The 18,246-nt window shown below is 41.6% G+C and overlaps 1 protein-coding gene across 3 annotated transcripts in view; it reads right to left on the reverse strand.

Moving 5' to 3' along the window:
• nav1a (neuron navigator 1a) overlaps positions 1–18,246 on the reverse strand; it is a 90,284-nt gene that overhangs the window by 66,223 nt on the left and 5,815 nt on the right. For 2 of the 3 annotated variants that reach the window (XM_079360136.1, XM_079360135.1), the window contains exons 2-4: positions 9,518–9,694; positions 4,843–5,726; positions 3,909–4,000 (exon numbers count right to left, since the gene is read on the reverse strand). In XM_079360136.1, the coding sequence (XP_079216262.1) occupies positions 3,909–4,000; positions 4,843–5,720 (970 nt within the window). In that variant the 5' untranslated portion in view covers positions 5,721–5,726; positions 9,518–9,694. Of the gene's footprint in view, positions 1–3,908; positions 4,001–4,842; positions 5,727–9,517; positions 9,695–11,415; positions 11,523–11,683; positions 11,726–18,246 lie in introns of all 3 variants that reach the window. The other variant, XM_079360134.1, reaches the window with a different exon arrangement.

Below are 18,246 nucleotides of genomic sequence, written 5' to 3' on the forward strand. Positions count from 1 at the left end.
GATGAGCGGGCACATAATCTAGAGCACGCTTATGTCTGATCATCTTCAAAGCTACTAAACCACTCATCAGTGTCCGAGTGCCAAACTCGGCATATGTCTCTCTGATTAGATTGGCCAAAGAGGATTATGCACTCTCTAAGAGTTGATGCAGCGGGGGTTTATCAAAATGCTATTCACCAGGCTGTGCAGGGGTATTAAAGGGATGCTGCTTTCATACCTTCATCACAAAAGACTTGCTGAATACGGCTCTTCTAAAAGTGAATGGCACACGAGGGGTTCAAAATGTACTTCCTGAAATGAGGATTCAAAATAAGATGCTGTTTTCATTGGCTGTAAAAAGTTATATTGAGTGAAAAAGACTGAAAAGAAAGGAGGTGTGCCTCTTGTTCTAATTAACAAGAATCATTTTCGATAATCAAAATACGCTTTAAACTTTTTAAACTTTCACAAAAACAAAATGGAAAAACGTGTTTACATTTTTAAGTGAAAAAAAACAAAAACATTATTGCATCACAGATATACCCACCGCTACACCAAGACAAATTCCTTGTACATGTAAATGTACTTGTCAATAAAAAACAATTCTGATTCATCTATTTCAGTGAACATTTTATATATAAGAACTAAAATGCCACTTACCAGATACTAGTTTGTAAGGAACACCGAGCAATGACAAAAGTAATCTAACGCCTAATTCCTGCAATAAACCTGAAATCACAAGCACATAGTTTCAGTGTCTGTTCTGGAGAATGTCTCATGGATCTGTTGAGCATTTCTGAGCTCCTACTTGTCCACGCTAATAAACTAAATTAGTGAATTTCATTGTGAAGTCATTACCTTCATGAATATAAGGTGTGATTTTTCTTTTTTTTTTTTTTTTGCAAGACGGTCTTAAATTTAGCAACGGCTACGTGCACATCATTTCAAGAGTACAACAAGGGGACTGGGGCTTTTATGGCCTCCATATAACCGAGTAAAAGTTGGCGTATAGCCACTGAGCAAACGTTTTGGATTGCCTTGAGAAACACATCATGTAGTTTGTTCATTTATTTCAAAGTAACACGTCTATCCTACATCTGGGTAGATGTACTTTTCCAGTAAATATAAATGTGTTTTATATTGCTGAAAAAATAAATTAATCATGGCCTCTTCTAAATGTGTGTGTGTGTGTGTGTGTGTGTGTAAGTGTGTGTGTGAGAGTGTTTGTGTGTGTCAGTGAGAGACAAAGAGGTAGAGAGAGAGGTAGAGAGAGAGAGAGGGCTAACTGGCTTTGAGAGAGTCCGTGGGGAATATGAGGCCATACCCTCAGTGGGAGATGGAAAATGATCCAGAGTCCACAAATCACATTCATCTTTCAAACACCATCTGTGTACTGTCACATGCACGCATCAGCCCGCGTACACACACGTGCTGAGATAGAAACGTACGCTCAAATACACCTCTCCAGAGAGTGACAGGGTCAAGAGGTCTGTGGTCTAATTGAAAGACCACGTGGTGCGACAGTCACATTAAATGTTCACGTCTTCATTAGAGTCTTGGATAGAGCATGTAAGAGCTGATTATGTTACGGCAGATGCTCACATAGTTAAGTTTAGCATATGGGCAACATTGAATTAGTGGAAAACTGACTTTTAAATTAAGTCTTTCCAAACACATTTATCCAAAGTTCAATTTATAATTTTATAAACGTGTGTTCATTTTCTCTTTTTTCTCTTTCCTTTTAACAAAAAAGCAAATCCATTAACCCAATCAAGTTAACCGGGTTTTTTTTTTTTTATCTCTCACCCGTTCTCTCTTCCTCCCTCTTGCCCTCCCTTCCTCAGCTCCCAAAATTACAGTTATTACTGTGTCAGCCCACCCTCCATGTAAAAGCAGCTTCAAGAGGTGTCTAAGACACTTCAGTTCTGTTTCAAATGCCTTTTAGGTACCAATTACAAGTCCAAAACCACAGTCCCTAGACAGCCAGAGGCCTTTAAAGACCGGTGCGCTTCCATCCCTCCCCCCTTCACAACCAGCTGGCTGAAACCTCGGAAAAGCTTTTAAAAAGGTTTTATTTGCTAACAGCTCCAGTCTGGTCTCCAACTACAGATCTTGAGAGGCTAGATCAGTAGTTTGAATGATGCATAGTACCTAACACCACAGTACCTTATGCTAAGGTAGAGTGCCTATTCTCCCCCTGTTTTATAAGCTGAATGTTACAGTCTGCCTTTTTGCTAGCGAGCCATGCATTTGTTTGAAAGGTGTATCTTCCCTTGATGATGGAGTTTCTCAAACAGCTGGGTTTGTTTACTCAAATTCGAGAAGTATAAACTAGGTAAAAGAGATTGTACAGTATGTAGGCTGTGTCAGGTTAAACTGACATCACGACCAGAGAAATACATTTAAGAGAGGCATATGGATGTGCAGCTGCAGGAATGACAAAATGTGCTGCTAGCACTGCTTACGTTAGCCACGCTCAGCAAACCACAGTACATCGTTTATCAGTTCACAATTTAAAGAAATGTTTCTAAACTTGAGTTTGTTCTAGCCTTTAAATAAACAGAATTTAAGAATCTGATTATAAAATAAATATATTTACTTTGAAAAAAAAAATGTCATTACCGAAATGTATTGGTTATCTGTGGGCTTACTTTAAAACGACATGTTTTTTATTGCTTAACAGGAACTTTAAGTCAGTGTGCAGGATGACTGCGAAAGAACAAAAATCTATATTTAAAGTCTACTTCTACTCGCTGACTGCACAGTCAGATGTGTCAGAGCTGGGCGAGTGTTTGTACATTAAAGTTTAATAAACACTAACTCCGCACAGTAACTTTGGTTCCCATCCAACAGACACCACATCAGAGAGGATGATTCACTAACCCACTGATAAAGTCATATCTCTGAAGCACGGCCACATCCCAGGACTCAGACTGACCACCACAACGCATGACTAAAGCTGTGGGTGAAGAGCAAACCATTACTCAAAAGGGGGGGAGGGGGGGGGGAAGTCATGCTGGCTTTTTTAGGTCAATGAAACTGAAAAGAAGCAATGAGGGGGGAGGTAATGCAAGAGATGGAGAGAAAGTTTTAACCTCTTGACAGATCTTGGATGAAGCTGAAACGAATGTGCATGTAAAACAAGCTGGTAGAGAGTGGAGGAGTGCCCCGTGTCGAATCATTACTGACCCACATCACCCCTGTCATCTTCCTTCATCTGAACATTAAGATCTCTTCTTCCATCTCTTCATATAAGAACCAACGTAGTCAGCAAAGCCCCAGGCTTCCACTTACACACAACTACAGCAGGTTCAGCCATGCCGCTCTACTCATGAGGACTGCCAGTTTGACACACAGATGGTACAGTAAAGCCCTGTTTCCACTAAGCGGTCAGATTTGGTTTAGTAGGGTTTGGTACGGTTTGGTGTGTTTCCACAGCCAACTGTACCCGACCTATTAAATACTGCAGTGTGTCTATCTCCAACCTTTAGGGTCAGATCGGTACGTATTAAAGCTCTGTAGAAAATACCAAAAAAGTAGGACAGTCCAGATCAGTTATTTCGGTCCCCTTCCCAACTTTTGACAGTGGAAACACCAATGTAGACGGTACAGCACCGAACCGGGACGCTGGTGGAAACGGGACATTAAGATATAGGATGTTTGACCCCTCTTTGTCACAAAGTGTTTTTAGGTTCCACAAAGGAACCCAGAGGTAAATCGCTGGCTTGTTTTTTCCTAAATAAATGCTTTCAGCCAATGATAGGTTCCGATACATTTGACAGTCAAAGTAGAAAGGGTTTTCTATCGCCCTGGTAACGAAGGCTATTAGGTATCTGCTCATTCTCAAGTCTTGGTATCAGAATTCAAAATCAGGAAGTAAAATACATGACAGAGGAAGAGATGTATTGATGCTTGTTTGTGTGACTAACCTGTTATAAGATCATCACAGCACACTTCTATAGATCCCGAGGAGCAGTCACTCAGGTCATCAACTGAATACTCGCTATCCAGCTCTTGTATCCTGTAAACACATCGCAGAAACAACTGTTTTATGTCTGGTGCAGTTCGACATACTTCAACATTTGCAATCAAACATCATGTCTGCTATGAATGACAGCAGAAGGAAAGTGAAGATCTTATGCATGTTTGTCACACTGATAATTACAACAAAGCAAATAAAGGACAGAAAAATCAGTGAAAAAGTATAATGTACAACAAACAATGATATTATAAAAAGGAATACTAAGCTTTCTTTAAAGCCTCCACATTTAATGTTCTGATTTGATACGTTCTTTGCAGATTGATTCATTTTACTAAAGTCCACACAGCACTCAATAACAAAACACCAGACGCAGTAACACTGCACTTATTTTACCCAAAACATAAATTCTCTTTTTTCTTATCGTCAGCCCACACGTCCTCGATGTGTGTGATAAAGAACTGAGTCAGCCCAGAGGTGGCCAAGAGGACACTGTACCAATCAAGTCTGCTCCAAAAAACACAAAGAGTGTGTGTGTGTGTGTGTGTGTGTGTGTGTGTGTGTGTGTGTGAGTGTGTGTGTGTGTGTGTGTGTGTGTGTGTGTGTGTGTGTGTGTGTGTGTGTGTGTGTGTGTGTGTGTGCTTTCAAACACACATGACTTGATGGAAAAGATAGAAAGTAATTAGGCTGTAAAGTCAGAAAAAGGCCCTCTGGGGCTTTAGTATTCAGAGTGGATGTCAACGTGCGTGTGACAGGAGGAAAGTTATACTGGTGATGTTATAATAAAAAGAAAAAAGGTTTACAGTGGGCCTCGATAGTTGGGGGGGGGGTCATGAGGGAATTGGGAACTGGTGTATTGCTTGTCTTTGTGTTTGACCACTTACCTGTAGCTGAAAGGAGCCACAGTAGCCATATTGACGACGGGTGTGTGCGTCTCTGTGGGAGCGGCCTCGTTCTTTAAGCTGTGATCCTGCATATTGACAGCCTCTTTAGACTTTGCTGGTCGGGTGAAAGTGAGTGGTGGCAGCGGCAGGGCAGGAGAGGAGATGGGACTGCAGTCCTCAGGGGTGCCCATCTCCTCGTCTGATTGGCTGGTGGATTCACAGTGACCTCTGGTTGCCTGCTGGTAGCTTGCTTGAGCGAGAGAGGGGCCGAGGTTACCGTTGTTCAACACAGTGGACCTAGCTTGCTGGTTCTCAGGAGGCCCGTCCTCTCTCGGATGCTTGACCTCACTCTTTGCTATAGAATCATAGTTAGAGTTGGCTCCTATTCTGAACTGGCCGGGTGGACGCAGATTGCTGTTGCTGCCTCCCCATGTTTGGTTCTTATTGTCGGGCGGTTTTCTGTTGCGATTTGCATTGTGTGGAAGCTGTGAGGGGATGTGAGGCAAAGGTTTTGCTAGATCCAGTGTGTCTCTGGAGTCAGGCGGCGGCATCCTGCGCTGGTTTAATGGGCTGCTGTAGGCAGAGCGTGACACCTGGGGAAAAGGCAGAGCTGATGTCCGCTTAAAGAGCTGACTTTTCAGGCCGGGGTCCCTGGAGAGAGGCCCCGAGATGCTGGAGCTTCGCGGGCAAAGTAAAGGAGATTGCGAGGGCGTTTGTGTGGGTGTGTGTTTGGGGGTCCGTGTCAAGGGCCTGGGCAGATCAGAAGCCTGGCGGCGGGTGTCTGCTTTGGGGGAAGATGGCAACCCGCTGTGTGGGAGGGGGATCCCTGAAGAGGTAGGAGCCCGGGGGGCTAACTTCACATTCACTCCCCCGCTCATATTGACCTGGAGAAACACAGAAAGAGAGAAATGACTATGATAAATTAAAGAGTGAAATTCTAATGTTTGTGCTTCAATTTCATCCTACACCATGACCCACCCCCCACAACTCCAAGAAAGAAGTATGTTTATCCATTTTGAGACTAAGTACACAGTATTCAAATTTAATTTCTATCCCAATCTAAACAAGGAGAACTTGCTGTTCCAAACACAGCAGCATGCTGTGCACCCTTATGAATCAAGCACATATGACCAACTGAGTCATGGTAAACCACGAGTTGTGCTTATTTTCAGTAAGGCATGCAGCGTCCACACAATTCAATTTGCCTGCTGGGAGTTCACACCACACAAAACCGGCTTCACACACACTCACAGCAAACATCTACCAGCTGCTTTCAGAGCGTCATGTTTTCAAATAGCGGATTTTCTCAGCATAATGAATTAAAATGCGCACTCCCAAAGAATCCCACGCGCACACATCGATGCTGAAACACAACGCTCTCTTAGACAAAAACGGCTTCACGGGATCATCCTCACCTAAATTGCTCTGACTCCAGTTCTAGTTGGCGCCGTCAGAAACCACAAAGCCCAGCCAGGGTATCAGTTGTATTCAAACCGCAGCGAATGTTGCTCAAGTGAAACATATCATGTAATGTCATATAATTGAACTACCTCGCTGTGAATGGAACGAGGCAGGGAGGCTGTGAGGTTGGAAGAAAGGCGGGCAGCGAGGGGAAAAGGGAGGAGGGAGCGCATGTACACAAAGAAGGATCACAAACCGCTCAAACTGATGAACTTGCTGCTGTCCTGATTTGACCTTTTTACTTCAAATCATTACAGGGAAAGAGTTGATGAGAAGTTAAGTAAATCCACCTGGATGTATAAATGTCGTTTTTTCTTACAGCCCCTTTTTTTTTACCATCAAGAATTGATTATTTATGTGTCGAGTTGCAGTGTACAAGTGCACAGAATAAACATAATGAAACTGCACATCTGCGACATAATAAGACTTTCTCCCAAACAAAAACATGTAGCTGTAGCTGTCCAGATGTTAAAGAGCAGGTCAACAGCTGTCCTTACATTCATGAACACATATACATACTTGTATATACTGTGCATTTTCAGTTTGACATTCTACTTCCTGTACCGCTCTTTCGTTTGGGAACAGTCCGGCGCAAAACGGAAGAGTGATGATAATTATACATTGACTCACAAATGCACAGATTTAGCGCTGATCTCTACTTGCCCCTTTTTTTTTTCTTTTTTTTTTTTTAAATAGCAGACGTTTCACTGCCAGAAGACTTCTTGGGAAGCCTTCTTTAGCAAAGCAGAGAAGTATCAAATTAAGCCGGCAAAGTCACAAGGATAAAATGTTGGATTATTTGACAGCAAATCCAATCGCAATATTGCACACAGGGTAACGTGGACCACACACACACACACACACACACACACACACACACACACACACACACACACACACTTATCCTCCAGTCGTCTTTACAAACTGTCTTTCTTTTCCGAGTGCCCGCAGCGGGAAGAGTGTCTAGCTTCAGTGCAGGAGTTCTTCCTTCATCTACTTATAATTTCAGACATACTGACTGACTGATTTGGGTATTTTCACTAAACCTGGAGCTGACTCATACTGATGAAGCAGCACAGCAGCATATGGCAGCAGTGATGCAGCAGAAAGTAAACAGAGACAGATGCGATCATCCATTCTGCTGTGCCCTCACTCCTCTCTCTCCGAATTCCTTCCCTCCCGTCCGTCTCGTCTTCGTTCCCCCTCAACTCGGTATCCGTCCTCTTTCCCTCAGGAGGCAGAGGCACTAATAAGCGTCAGGTTTGTTCTCCGTCTGATTCAAGTCCTGCGAGGGTATCCGGGAGCACAGGTGCGCTCTGGTCCTGTGTCTATCAGTATGGAAATTGGCTATTCCCTTAGGGCACACAGGGGTCATACCAGTACTTCTGCAGCCCACATAACGACAGACTGAGGCTCAGCTGGTGAAACGGGTGTCTGAGGGTGTGTGTGTATATATATATATATATATATATATATATATATATATGAGCAGAATGAAATCTAAAGGAAAACAACAAGACAATTCTGTTGAGTAAATTTAGCAGCTGTAAGCGATTCAAAACGGGGAAAACAATTTGTCTTTCATATTGTACATCAGGCTGTTTGTTTCATGTGTAGGGTATGTTCCCCGAGTCATGTGCTCGACTCCATGCAGACATCAAGAACAACAGAGATCTATTACATAAGTGTAATATAGTTGAAGTTGGTTTCAAAGGTCGCTTTCACGGTCATCAAACAGCTTATTACTTGCCTTGTTTATATCCAAAAACAAATATACATGTATGCAGAAAGCTTAATCTAAAGAGCTGTAAGAAGAATAAACATGCACAAAATCTGCATCATCATTTATTCACAGCAAATGAGAAGATTCACCGCACACGAGAGGGAAAGTAATTCAGCCCTCTTGTGTGTTAAATTTCCTTTTTCTGTTAAGATGATGTTTCCTGCCATGGCTTTTTTTTTCTTTTATCATCAATAATTGGTTTGGTTTGGGCAGATGGGGGTTCACGGTTTGAGCAAGAAGTAATTAGAATTGACTTTTACATTGGTATCGATTTATCGGTCAGTAATTGTTCTTACAGATTGACTAATCAGGGTGTCCATAAAACATCATGACCCAGTCAAAAGATCAATCACAGTGTCAGGGCTGTGTAGGCAGAACATCCTTCAAAGCCACCCAACGATTCAGTTTGTCATAAAGCAAAAACAAGGAACCACAATATAGCAGAACTAAGAGTCCGTTTAAATGTTCGCCTCAAAGAGAAGGTCAAATATGAGACAGCTCTCAGAATAGTTAGATGTGAACCTTTTGTCTTATCACGAGATCGAGACAAAATGTCAAACATTTAAAATGTATTTAATTAGAAAAAAATAAAAAAATAAAGTGGGGGTTCAAGCCTCTGTTTACATTCATTAATGTATTTATTATTGGTAGGGTAAAGATGTAATGACGTGGAGCAAGATTTCTGTTATTTGAAAAGGAAGGTGCTGACATCTGCTGGTTGTTGTTTGTAACAGCAGCACAAGCAGCAAACATATATCCTTCACTTTCTTTTTCATTCTGCCTTATGGGTCATCTTTCAAGTTGAAAAAAATGTAACGTAACATCAGTAAGAAAAAAAAAATGTAGGTCAGGTTTGTACTTTATATTCAAGGAGGAAAGTCGGGATAGCCTGGCAGCTATCCTGACAGCTATAAAACACATCACACCTTTTGAACTCCTCTGTCCCATGACACCCAGCCAGAAGTGAGTGTCTGTACTTCTGAGCCAAGAATACATACATTCTCTCTCTCTCTCTCTCTCTCTCTCAGACGCACCAAAAACACGCAACCTCTCCCTCGTGATGAGAACCGTCTGACTCATCAGAAAATCAATAAGTGAGGTGGTAACACAGACCTCTCTGTTTTCAAGCTGAAGGACATTAGAAGCCATCTGTGTGTTTGTCTGTGTCAACCCGTCTGGAAAGTCTACGATAAATTAATCTAATTACCTCTTCTAAAGACAACAACCAAAAATATAGAGATAATGTGCTGCCACAAATCATCTTCTGAGGAAACAGTGAAACACAGAGGTGTAAAAAAAAAAAAAAGAAGTCAAATGTTCTGTAAGGATTCCTAGACAATGCTCTCTTTGGAAAAACTAGGAACATGTGAATAAAGAAGAGCTTCTTCTGAAATGTCACATGACAGATGTGCTCCGTCACGAGTGTCTTACCTGTCAATGGGGTCCTTCAACGCGCCGTTCAATGAGCAGCCAGAGCCAGCTGGAGCGAGGTCCAACTTCCACGACGTCCCAGGAACAATGGGGTGTTTTTTCCTGGATCACTGTTGCATCCTCACCGCTGCTCTCTCATTGGTCCACAGTGCCTCGCCATTCATCGAAAACAGGAAGCTGTGACAAACAGGAACAATTGTTTTCAGCCAATCGGGGAGGGGGGTGGGGGGGTCCCGTACACATGTGACTCATTTTCAAAAGTCACTTTCTTTGATAAAATCAGTGTTCTCATCTTTTTGGAGGAAACATCATTTCAGGCACACACACAATGTCTGTTTGAACAATGAACTGAACTGAAGACTGTTTATGTTATCATGAGTCAGTGACCCAAATGGGAATGTTCTTGGCCTACGGTGACCTGCGATGACACACTGTTCTGTAGACCTCAAAGGTGCCACACCACGATTGCCAACTGCATCCAAACCCAGTCAAATTGTGCTGCCGCTCTTTACGTATAATTTTAAGAAAATATAAACGTGGCTTCGGCTTGTGTTATGATGAGTGACACTCTGAGACGCCATCAGCGAAGTAGTTCAACGCGATTTTAACAGAAAGCATCTGAATCACTCATAACCTTGGAAAATAATCCGTCTGACACACGTCCACTCTCTAGGCAGTCATTACAGCAGACAAACACAAGCAACCACATATAAAGTAAACAGGGCAGAACACAAACTACCAACTACATAAAAGCCAACACATGCAACAAACACTTTCATTCCAATCTGATTCACCACTACCAAATCTTGTCCACATCATCCAGCAGCACTCTGACACACTATACGGTGCTTTTTTTTTTTTTTTTTGTATGTTGCACTGAGTCACACAGCTTCTATAAGGCTGACTCAGGCTGATCACATCATGTCAGCCCTGCATACGGTATATACCCCCACCTCTGACACCCCTCTCTCTACATCCCCCCTCTTTTCATCACACTTAAGCTCTGCCTTTCTTTCTGTTAACCTCTCTCTTCCACTCTACCGTCCTCCCTCTGTTTAACACTGCTGATCATGATTTCACTGGGAATGAATGAGTCCGTTAAAAACACGAGGCTTCTATTCAACTGCTTTCCAGAAAGTGGCGTTCATTCGCAAAAACCCAGAGTAAAACTAACGAAATGGAGAGATACGTAGCAACAGTCATTCAGCAAATGCATCCACAGCAATATGCAACATAGTTAACAAATAACCACATAGCGACACTCACCCTCTGCCAGCATCAGGATACAAAGCAGTAAGTGAGTTTCTGTCTGATCTGTATGCTGGCTCAGTCCTTTGCCTTTGCCTCTGTCTACTTTTGCCTGGCAGGTCTCTGAGCTGCCAGCATGTGTAGTTGTGTGTGTGTGCGTGTGTGTCTCTGTCATTCCACTCCTCTATAACGTCATGCCGCTGGGCTGCTGCCGCAGTACGCCTGCATCCGTGTCCCCGCCCCTCTCTTTATTTTTTTCCCTCCCCTCATCACAATCCCTATCTTTTTCTCTCTCTCTCTCTCTCTCTCTCTCTCTCTCTCTCTCTCTCTCTCTCTCTCTCTCTCTCTCTCAGTAATGGACCTGTTGGCTGTGCTCCCTCCCTCTATGAGGTGAAATATAAGTCAAAGCAAAAGCAGAGACAGGCTGATCCATTAGCTGGATGAGTGTGGTATTTTGTGTGTTTTTGTCTGTGTGTGTAAGTGGGTGCTCACACTTGAGTAATACGTGGTCATTAAGCACATGCTGCTGACACTAAAGTTGAAAACCCCAACTATGGTTTTCAAAATGTTGGCATGTGCAAAATGGGAAGAAAAAAAAAATCAATATATGCTAAAGATAGAACCAACGGCAATCATACACACTAACACACCTCATGTCTCCATCTTTTTGCAGCCCATGTGCATGCCTGCCTGCATGTGCGAACGTCCTGAAGGAGAAACTGGCCATCCATCACTCCTCTAATTCGTCCCTCCTCCTCTGATGAAAGAGGAAGAGACAGAGAGAAAGGGAGGCTCAACACAATAGAGTAATCCACGTGGAGGAGTTGCACTACCGTCTGACATCAATTCCCAGCTGGCAAATAAAGACTGGAGGCAGCTGTGGCTCAGTGGTAGAGTCGGTCGTCTCCCAGAACTGACCTTGAACTTCTCTCTCCTGTCTATCCATCCACATAAACCAGCCTGCAAACATGTTACCAGTCCAGATTCAGTGTAACTACATTAAGACAGCCTGCATGGTACTGTCAGTGTTGCTGTGTGTAGTCCACTAGTGTATCAGAGTAGGAGGTGTGAAAACATAGTAACAAAGTCATACAAATATAGTGCTATATAGAGATATGGATGACAGATTTTCTTCGATGTGTTCACAATGTGTTTGTATTGAAGCATAGGAGGAGATAATGTGTCTGCTCTGGGCTCGTTTGCTTTTCAGTCCCTGATTTCTCCCACATCTCTGTTTGTGTGTGCTCTCTCTTCTCTCTCCATCTTTCTGTCTATTCTCTCCTCTCCAATTTCTGCTGTGCTGGCTTACAGTACGACACACTGACTCCATGGCCAGTGCTGAATATTAAATGAGGTATCCCACAACACAGGGAGATAAAACACTTTTTTTTTTATCAGAGTACATTCAGCAGATTTAGTGGGGTTTTTTATTGGCTTTGTTATTGTAGTATGATGTTTGTGTGTAATCAATCAGCAGACTGGTGGGTCTGTACGGCCTTGATCTTGACATACAGTGCGGCGGAGAAGCTCTCTGCCTGATCACATATTGATCAGGAATTGACTTGCTGTGCTAACACTGGACTTGGTCTGCAAGCCTCAACTAGGTAAATAATGCTAAGTGTGTCCTGTCACACTGCAGAATACAAATGCATACATCAGCTGATCAACCAAGCCTGATTAATTGATTCATTCTATTAGTGCACGGCACATGGCCTCACAAGAAAAGCCCCTCCCCCCCACGCATATGGAACACACGCACACTGTACACATTACAGATAACCCCCCCCCCCCCCACCCCCCATTACCCTGTTCTTCACACACACATGGTCTCACAGTACAGTACAACCTTCAGGCTCTACACAGTAAATGAGTAAATGAATCTCCTCCAAATACTCACATTAACCGCCAGGCTGATCTTCTGTTTTTCAGCTTCCAACTTCAAGAAATAAAGTGTTAAAGTCAAGCTCATCATAACCACAACCATAAGCACAGAACACACTCACATGATCTGTTGCTTTGTCTCATGAAACGGGAAGTGACTCGTAACACACAGGGGGATTATGGGTAGGGGTGTATTAGGCATCAGTGAACACTGTGCGTGTGTGTGTGCATTATGGGTTGGGGGGTTAATGTTATAGCTAATCTTCTGACGTCCCCAAAGGCATGTCCTCCTCTCTGTGGGGCAGACCATGACAGACGCGATTTTGACAAAGGGACACTTGTGTCACTGTTGCTGTCACGAGGAGGGGCTTTTAGAGGGGGGTGGGCCTCTACAACATGTTGGCTGTCTGGTAAAGGAGGCCTCAGATACGTAGACTCAGATGTGTGCTTTCACTGAGATGAGTACAATCAAGTGATTAAAAAAGCACAAAGGACATGAGGACTGATCAGGAACTACGAGAAAAAACATCAAGGTTAATATAGTTTAGAGGAGGTTAACATTTCCTCGCAAAGGATGTGTATCAAACTGCCTCTCAGCGAACACTAGAACACACTTGATTTGGGTTTGCCCTTTTGTTTGTCTGCCATGTGACACTCCCACCACTAGATGGCAACAGAGTTCATAATCTCATTACAACACTTTATATCGCCGCTCGACAGCATTAGTGTTCATAATCTTGTTTCAACATTTTATCCAAGAGTAGAGGCAGTTTAAATGCACAATCCGCCACAAGGGGGCTCTCAATCAAAACAATAACAAGAAGAGATGACGTCATGGCTCGTGGGGAACTATGGGAGCTGATTCGGTTTACATTGAGTGAATCGGTCTTCTGGGATAAGGGGGGTGATCTTTCAATGGGTCAGAAGCAAATTAAAAAAACAGGAAGCAATTTGTGAAAGTGGCAGTTTGACTCTGATTACATTGGCAGTCTGTGTTGTCTCTCAGGGGTCAGTGTTGCGACCATTATTAAAGAACATAAAGTGGCCCGTGGTCCCTCCACACTTCCTCATGGAATTGCAGAAGCACGAGTACAAACATTGGACTTAATTTGGCATCACCTCCGTCTGTAGGATAATAAATAAAAGAAATCTAAATAATTTAGAGGATTTGAGTCAGTCTTATTAGTTGGTCAAAGAGGATTTCTTACAGATACCTACTGATCCAACATTCTTTTCATCAAAGAAATAAAGACTGCTAATTTAGCTAATCCAAGAAGAATAAGACAAATATTTATCAATGCTTATGATTCAAAAGGTGCTGAAGGCTTCACTGACAAACTGAAGATCTAAAATAATATATAATTAACCTTTATTTGGCCAGGTTGCAACAGGTCTCAGTCTTTTTCCATGTTTACAGCAGCAACATAGAGATCAATTTCTAATTCAGCTTTACACAGAGTTTAATATTTAATGAAAACCGTCTTCAAACTGACAGCTTCACTTTTAACCCACTTTTACTCAACCCCATAGGTCAAATCCATTGGTCAATATGCACAGAGAAGTAAGGGTGTTAAAGTAGAAGAAACAAAACTCTTTGAACTTTACAAAAAAGCTAACGTGTCAATAAAAGTTGCCTGCTGATTTAGAAAAAAGTAATAATCTAATAGGAATGTTTTAACCATTTGATCTCGTCCTATTTTGGACCAGTTGGCCTTAGCAGACGAAGTTAAGTGTCAAAAAAAAAAGAATTTAAAACTTAAAGGACACATCTGCCTTAGGCTAAGCTAGACCTCTAATGACAAGTCAAACCAGCTCAGGCAGCTTGGAGTGTCCACCCACCCTCAGTAACAGCACAGAGAGCAAACACAAGACACAAGAAAAGAGGTTTTCATAGATCTACACAGGTAGGAACAGCTGGAGATACTTCTTTACCACTACATTACGTGTTGTTGTTTCTTTTTGTCATGTCACGTTGTTCCTTCTGTCGTCCTCTTTAGAGTGAAAAAAAAAAACGTCACCCTAAAGAGAGCAGCTATACTCTATCAAAAGACGTACAGGTTTATTTCAATGAGCATGAATTGTTTTGTGTACATTAACACAGGATTATTTTAAATATACAACCCACTGATCTAAAGAATAATCTTGACCATATGATCATAAAGAAGAAAGGCTGCACGTTTGCTAGAACAGAAGCTTTTTGCAAATTCAAATGATTAAACAGTGTTGTAGTACACAAACAGTTGCTTTAACCCTAAACCTGAGTGATATTTCACTCAAATCTAACAATTAATTATTTTCTCTCCGATCTTGTTGGAACAGACTGTCCATCATGATTGGGTCAATAGAAGAAACAGAGGGAATTCAAAAAAGGACAAACAGGGGTAAACAAATATTTAAATCTATTCTGGCCTCTGTCCTTTATGTCCCTTGAGGCTTTATTTATTTTCTTTAATTATTCTTGCTTTGTCCTTTTTGGTGCTTTATCAGATTGGAGAACGGTGTCAGACCCAAAAGAAGCTGGTTGGCTATTTTCACAAGGCCTTCTCCACAGAGACAGAGATTCAAATAATCTGTTTCTGAGTTTGGACATCAGACAAGACCGGGAGGAGCAAGACCGAGCTTTAGTTCAATTCTACAAGAGAGACAGTGTTCGATGGACGTCACCACTACAAAGCACACTTCGGGGTTAGTGTGTGGTTAATTAGATAGTATTGCTTGTAAGAAACAGCTGAGCCATGTAAATGCTGACATTAGGTGCGTTTTCTTCACAGGTGATGTTGCAAAAGGAAGTGGGGTTGACCGTCATGTGATGTCAACAGTGATTTTCAGGCTAATGAACGGATTCCATTTAAACTTAGGTGGGTCACTAAACAAGGATACAAACAACAACATCTCAAGTCAATTAAATAATTAATTACACAATGTCATGCATACCTCTTCTTTCTTTTTTTTGTTTTTCTGGGGGGGTATTAAAATGTTAAAAGAAAACTGAAAGTATCTGAATGATCTATCTGAGATCAGATCAGTTAGCAAAACATTATGTACTATCCTGAAATCCTCCATGTCTTAGGCTGGCTACACACTGGATGATTTTTAAATCTTAACTCGTGTTCAAAGTGTAAAGACCACAGACATAAGGACTTTAAAGGGATTTTTAACAAGCAGTATATATTTGTGTTGAAACCACACACTAGAGGATTACCTCTACAAAAATAGGACCATTGTCTCGAGCTAGACGAACTACTTAAATAAGCTTTAATTGTTTTCTTCACCATCAACCAATAATTGTTGCAGGAAAAGTTGCTGTTTCCAAATTGTTCGAAGGTGAGCCCGATCACCTCATCCCCTCAGTTTGTGATGAACTACTGGACAATAACATGTTTGCAGTCGCAGGCCGGATGATTGGCCATTCCTTCCTGCATTGCGGCCCCAGACTCCCCGGAATTAGCCCCGCCATTATTCACATTCTCTTTGGAGGTTCTTTGGAAAGTGCTCCTGTGACAACACACGACTGCTCTGATCTCGATGTTCGAGACATCGTAACAAAGGTAAAAAGAACCATAGTGAGACTCCTTCTTTCTATTACAAATCTCCATTTCTTATGTAATGCACTACACTTTTCACAAAACAGCAATCAAGATCAATCTGTTCATAAATAAGTTCAAATGTTTTGTTCTGTGTTATTCCAGCTTCAAGGAGATGCTGAATTAAAAGAGTGTGGCCTAACTAATCAGCTCTGCCTGGCATGGGACCTCCCAACACCAAATGCCACAAACAGGAAATGGCTGTCAGAAAAGATTCTCTTACATGCTGTAAGGTCAAAGTGTTTCTGTTTTCTCAACTTTGTGCCAAAAATAATCTCATCATTTTAGAAGTTAGAATTTCCCCTAGTCCTTATCGAAACATACCAAAGTACATTCCCAAACCTGTATCTTGTTAGACTGCTAAAGCAACACTGACCTTCAATATGTAAAAATAGTTTTTTTGAAAAGCAAAATCATTTGTTCAGGTTTGCTGAAAGCAAAACAATTATTGGAAGGTATTTTTACGGCAAGATACAGAAAAAGATTTTCATTAAACTGTATTTCCTTGTCAACATGTGCTCACTTAAAGATACAAACCACAAAACAAAAGTCAAAGTTCCTCTGCAATCCAATAAAGAAACCAACACTTAATGTCTCATTCATGTTTCACTAATGTCTCATACAAATAACACAGACAGAAATCAATAGGCGGCTGGTTTATAAACTCTAAGGCCATATTAATCAATCATATTATTTGGCAGTGTAATATGGTTAAAGTGAAACGTCTTCAATCTTCGTGACATCAATAACTTTATTCCTAACAACGAATTTAACAAGATAAACTTAATTTAATTTACTAATTTAAAATAAAAAGAAAAAAAAGAAGATTACTAAACATTTGTTTTCATAATGCCATGTCTCCTTTATTGCAGGTGATCGAGCGAACAAAACACCCAATCAATCAGTTCCGACAAGGCTTAATAGAAACAGGGCTGTGGCCACTACTCATACACAGAACTGACGTTATCCCAGTCCTGTTTCCCAGGGATTCAGAAGCTGAAATCACCCCTCAGGTACAGCCGACAAGTCGTACCTAATAGTAATCCAAAGTTGGAAACAAGAGATTGAGATCATTGCACAGGTGGGAAAAAAAAAAAAAAGGAGAATGACTGGCCTTGTTTACTGACTTAAAATAATATGATTATGGAATCAGATGTATCCCCTTAGCACTGTTAAATGCAGCAATGTTAACCCTAAGATCACTGATTATTTTGAATGCAGCTGGAGGTACATTTGATTTCAGATCGTCTTGGATTGCATCACTTGGCCATCATCCATGACCGTTTTATTTGAGCGCTACAACGACGAAGACAAAGACGAAGACGAGTCTGAGGTCATGGATGTACACCGAGTATCTGGCTACTTGAAAACATATATTGAAAATGGTGAGAGTGAGTCCAAAAACTGTGATGTTTTAAGTTAGTGTAGCGTTTAGTCTTTTCTGTGTTGTCTGATCAGCTGTTTTTTTTCTTTTTTTCACACAGCGTCTTCCACAGAGCTAAAGAGTCTCGTAAAGTTCTGGATAGGATGGGAGGTCCCTGCCACAGAGATGAAGGTGGAAGTCGTCGAGGCCACATTCCCTACTGCTGCAACGTGTTTTGAGAAGCTGAGGTTGCCGAGGCATTACAGGACATACAAAGCCTTTCATCAAGATCTGTGTGCATGCATATCGACTAGTTACAGTGGATTTGGATGTGCCTGAAATGGGCCTGAACAATATGAGAAAAACATACACACAATCAATATTAGGGTCAAGATACAAACGTGTGGAGTAACTGTAAAGGCGATTTATAATGCTTATTCGTGCTTACAGAATGTAATTCCTGAATCCAATACAAATCACAAAAACTATTTCATTATCCTAATTTTATATGCCACCAATTCATGTGAGAGGGTACCCAGGCCATGGTCCAACAGGTAGAACGTTCACACGCTGAGTGAGACAGTACTGCTTCACTACATTTAGTGTGTTTTTCATTTAATGCCATAAAATCAGACTTTCACTTTGTGATTCTT

This window comes from Symphodus melops, assembly GCF_947650265.1.
Source record: "Symphodus melops genome assembly, chromosome: 13".
Taxonomy (NCBI): Eukaryota; Metazoa; Chordata; class Actinopteri; order Labriformes; family Labridae; genus Symphodus; species Symphodus melops.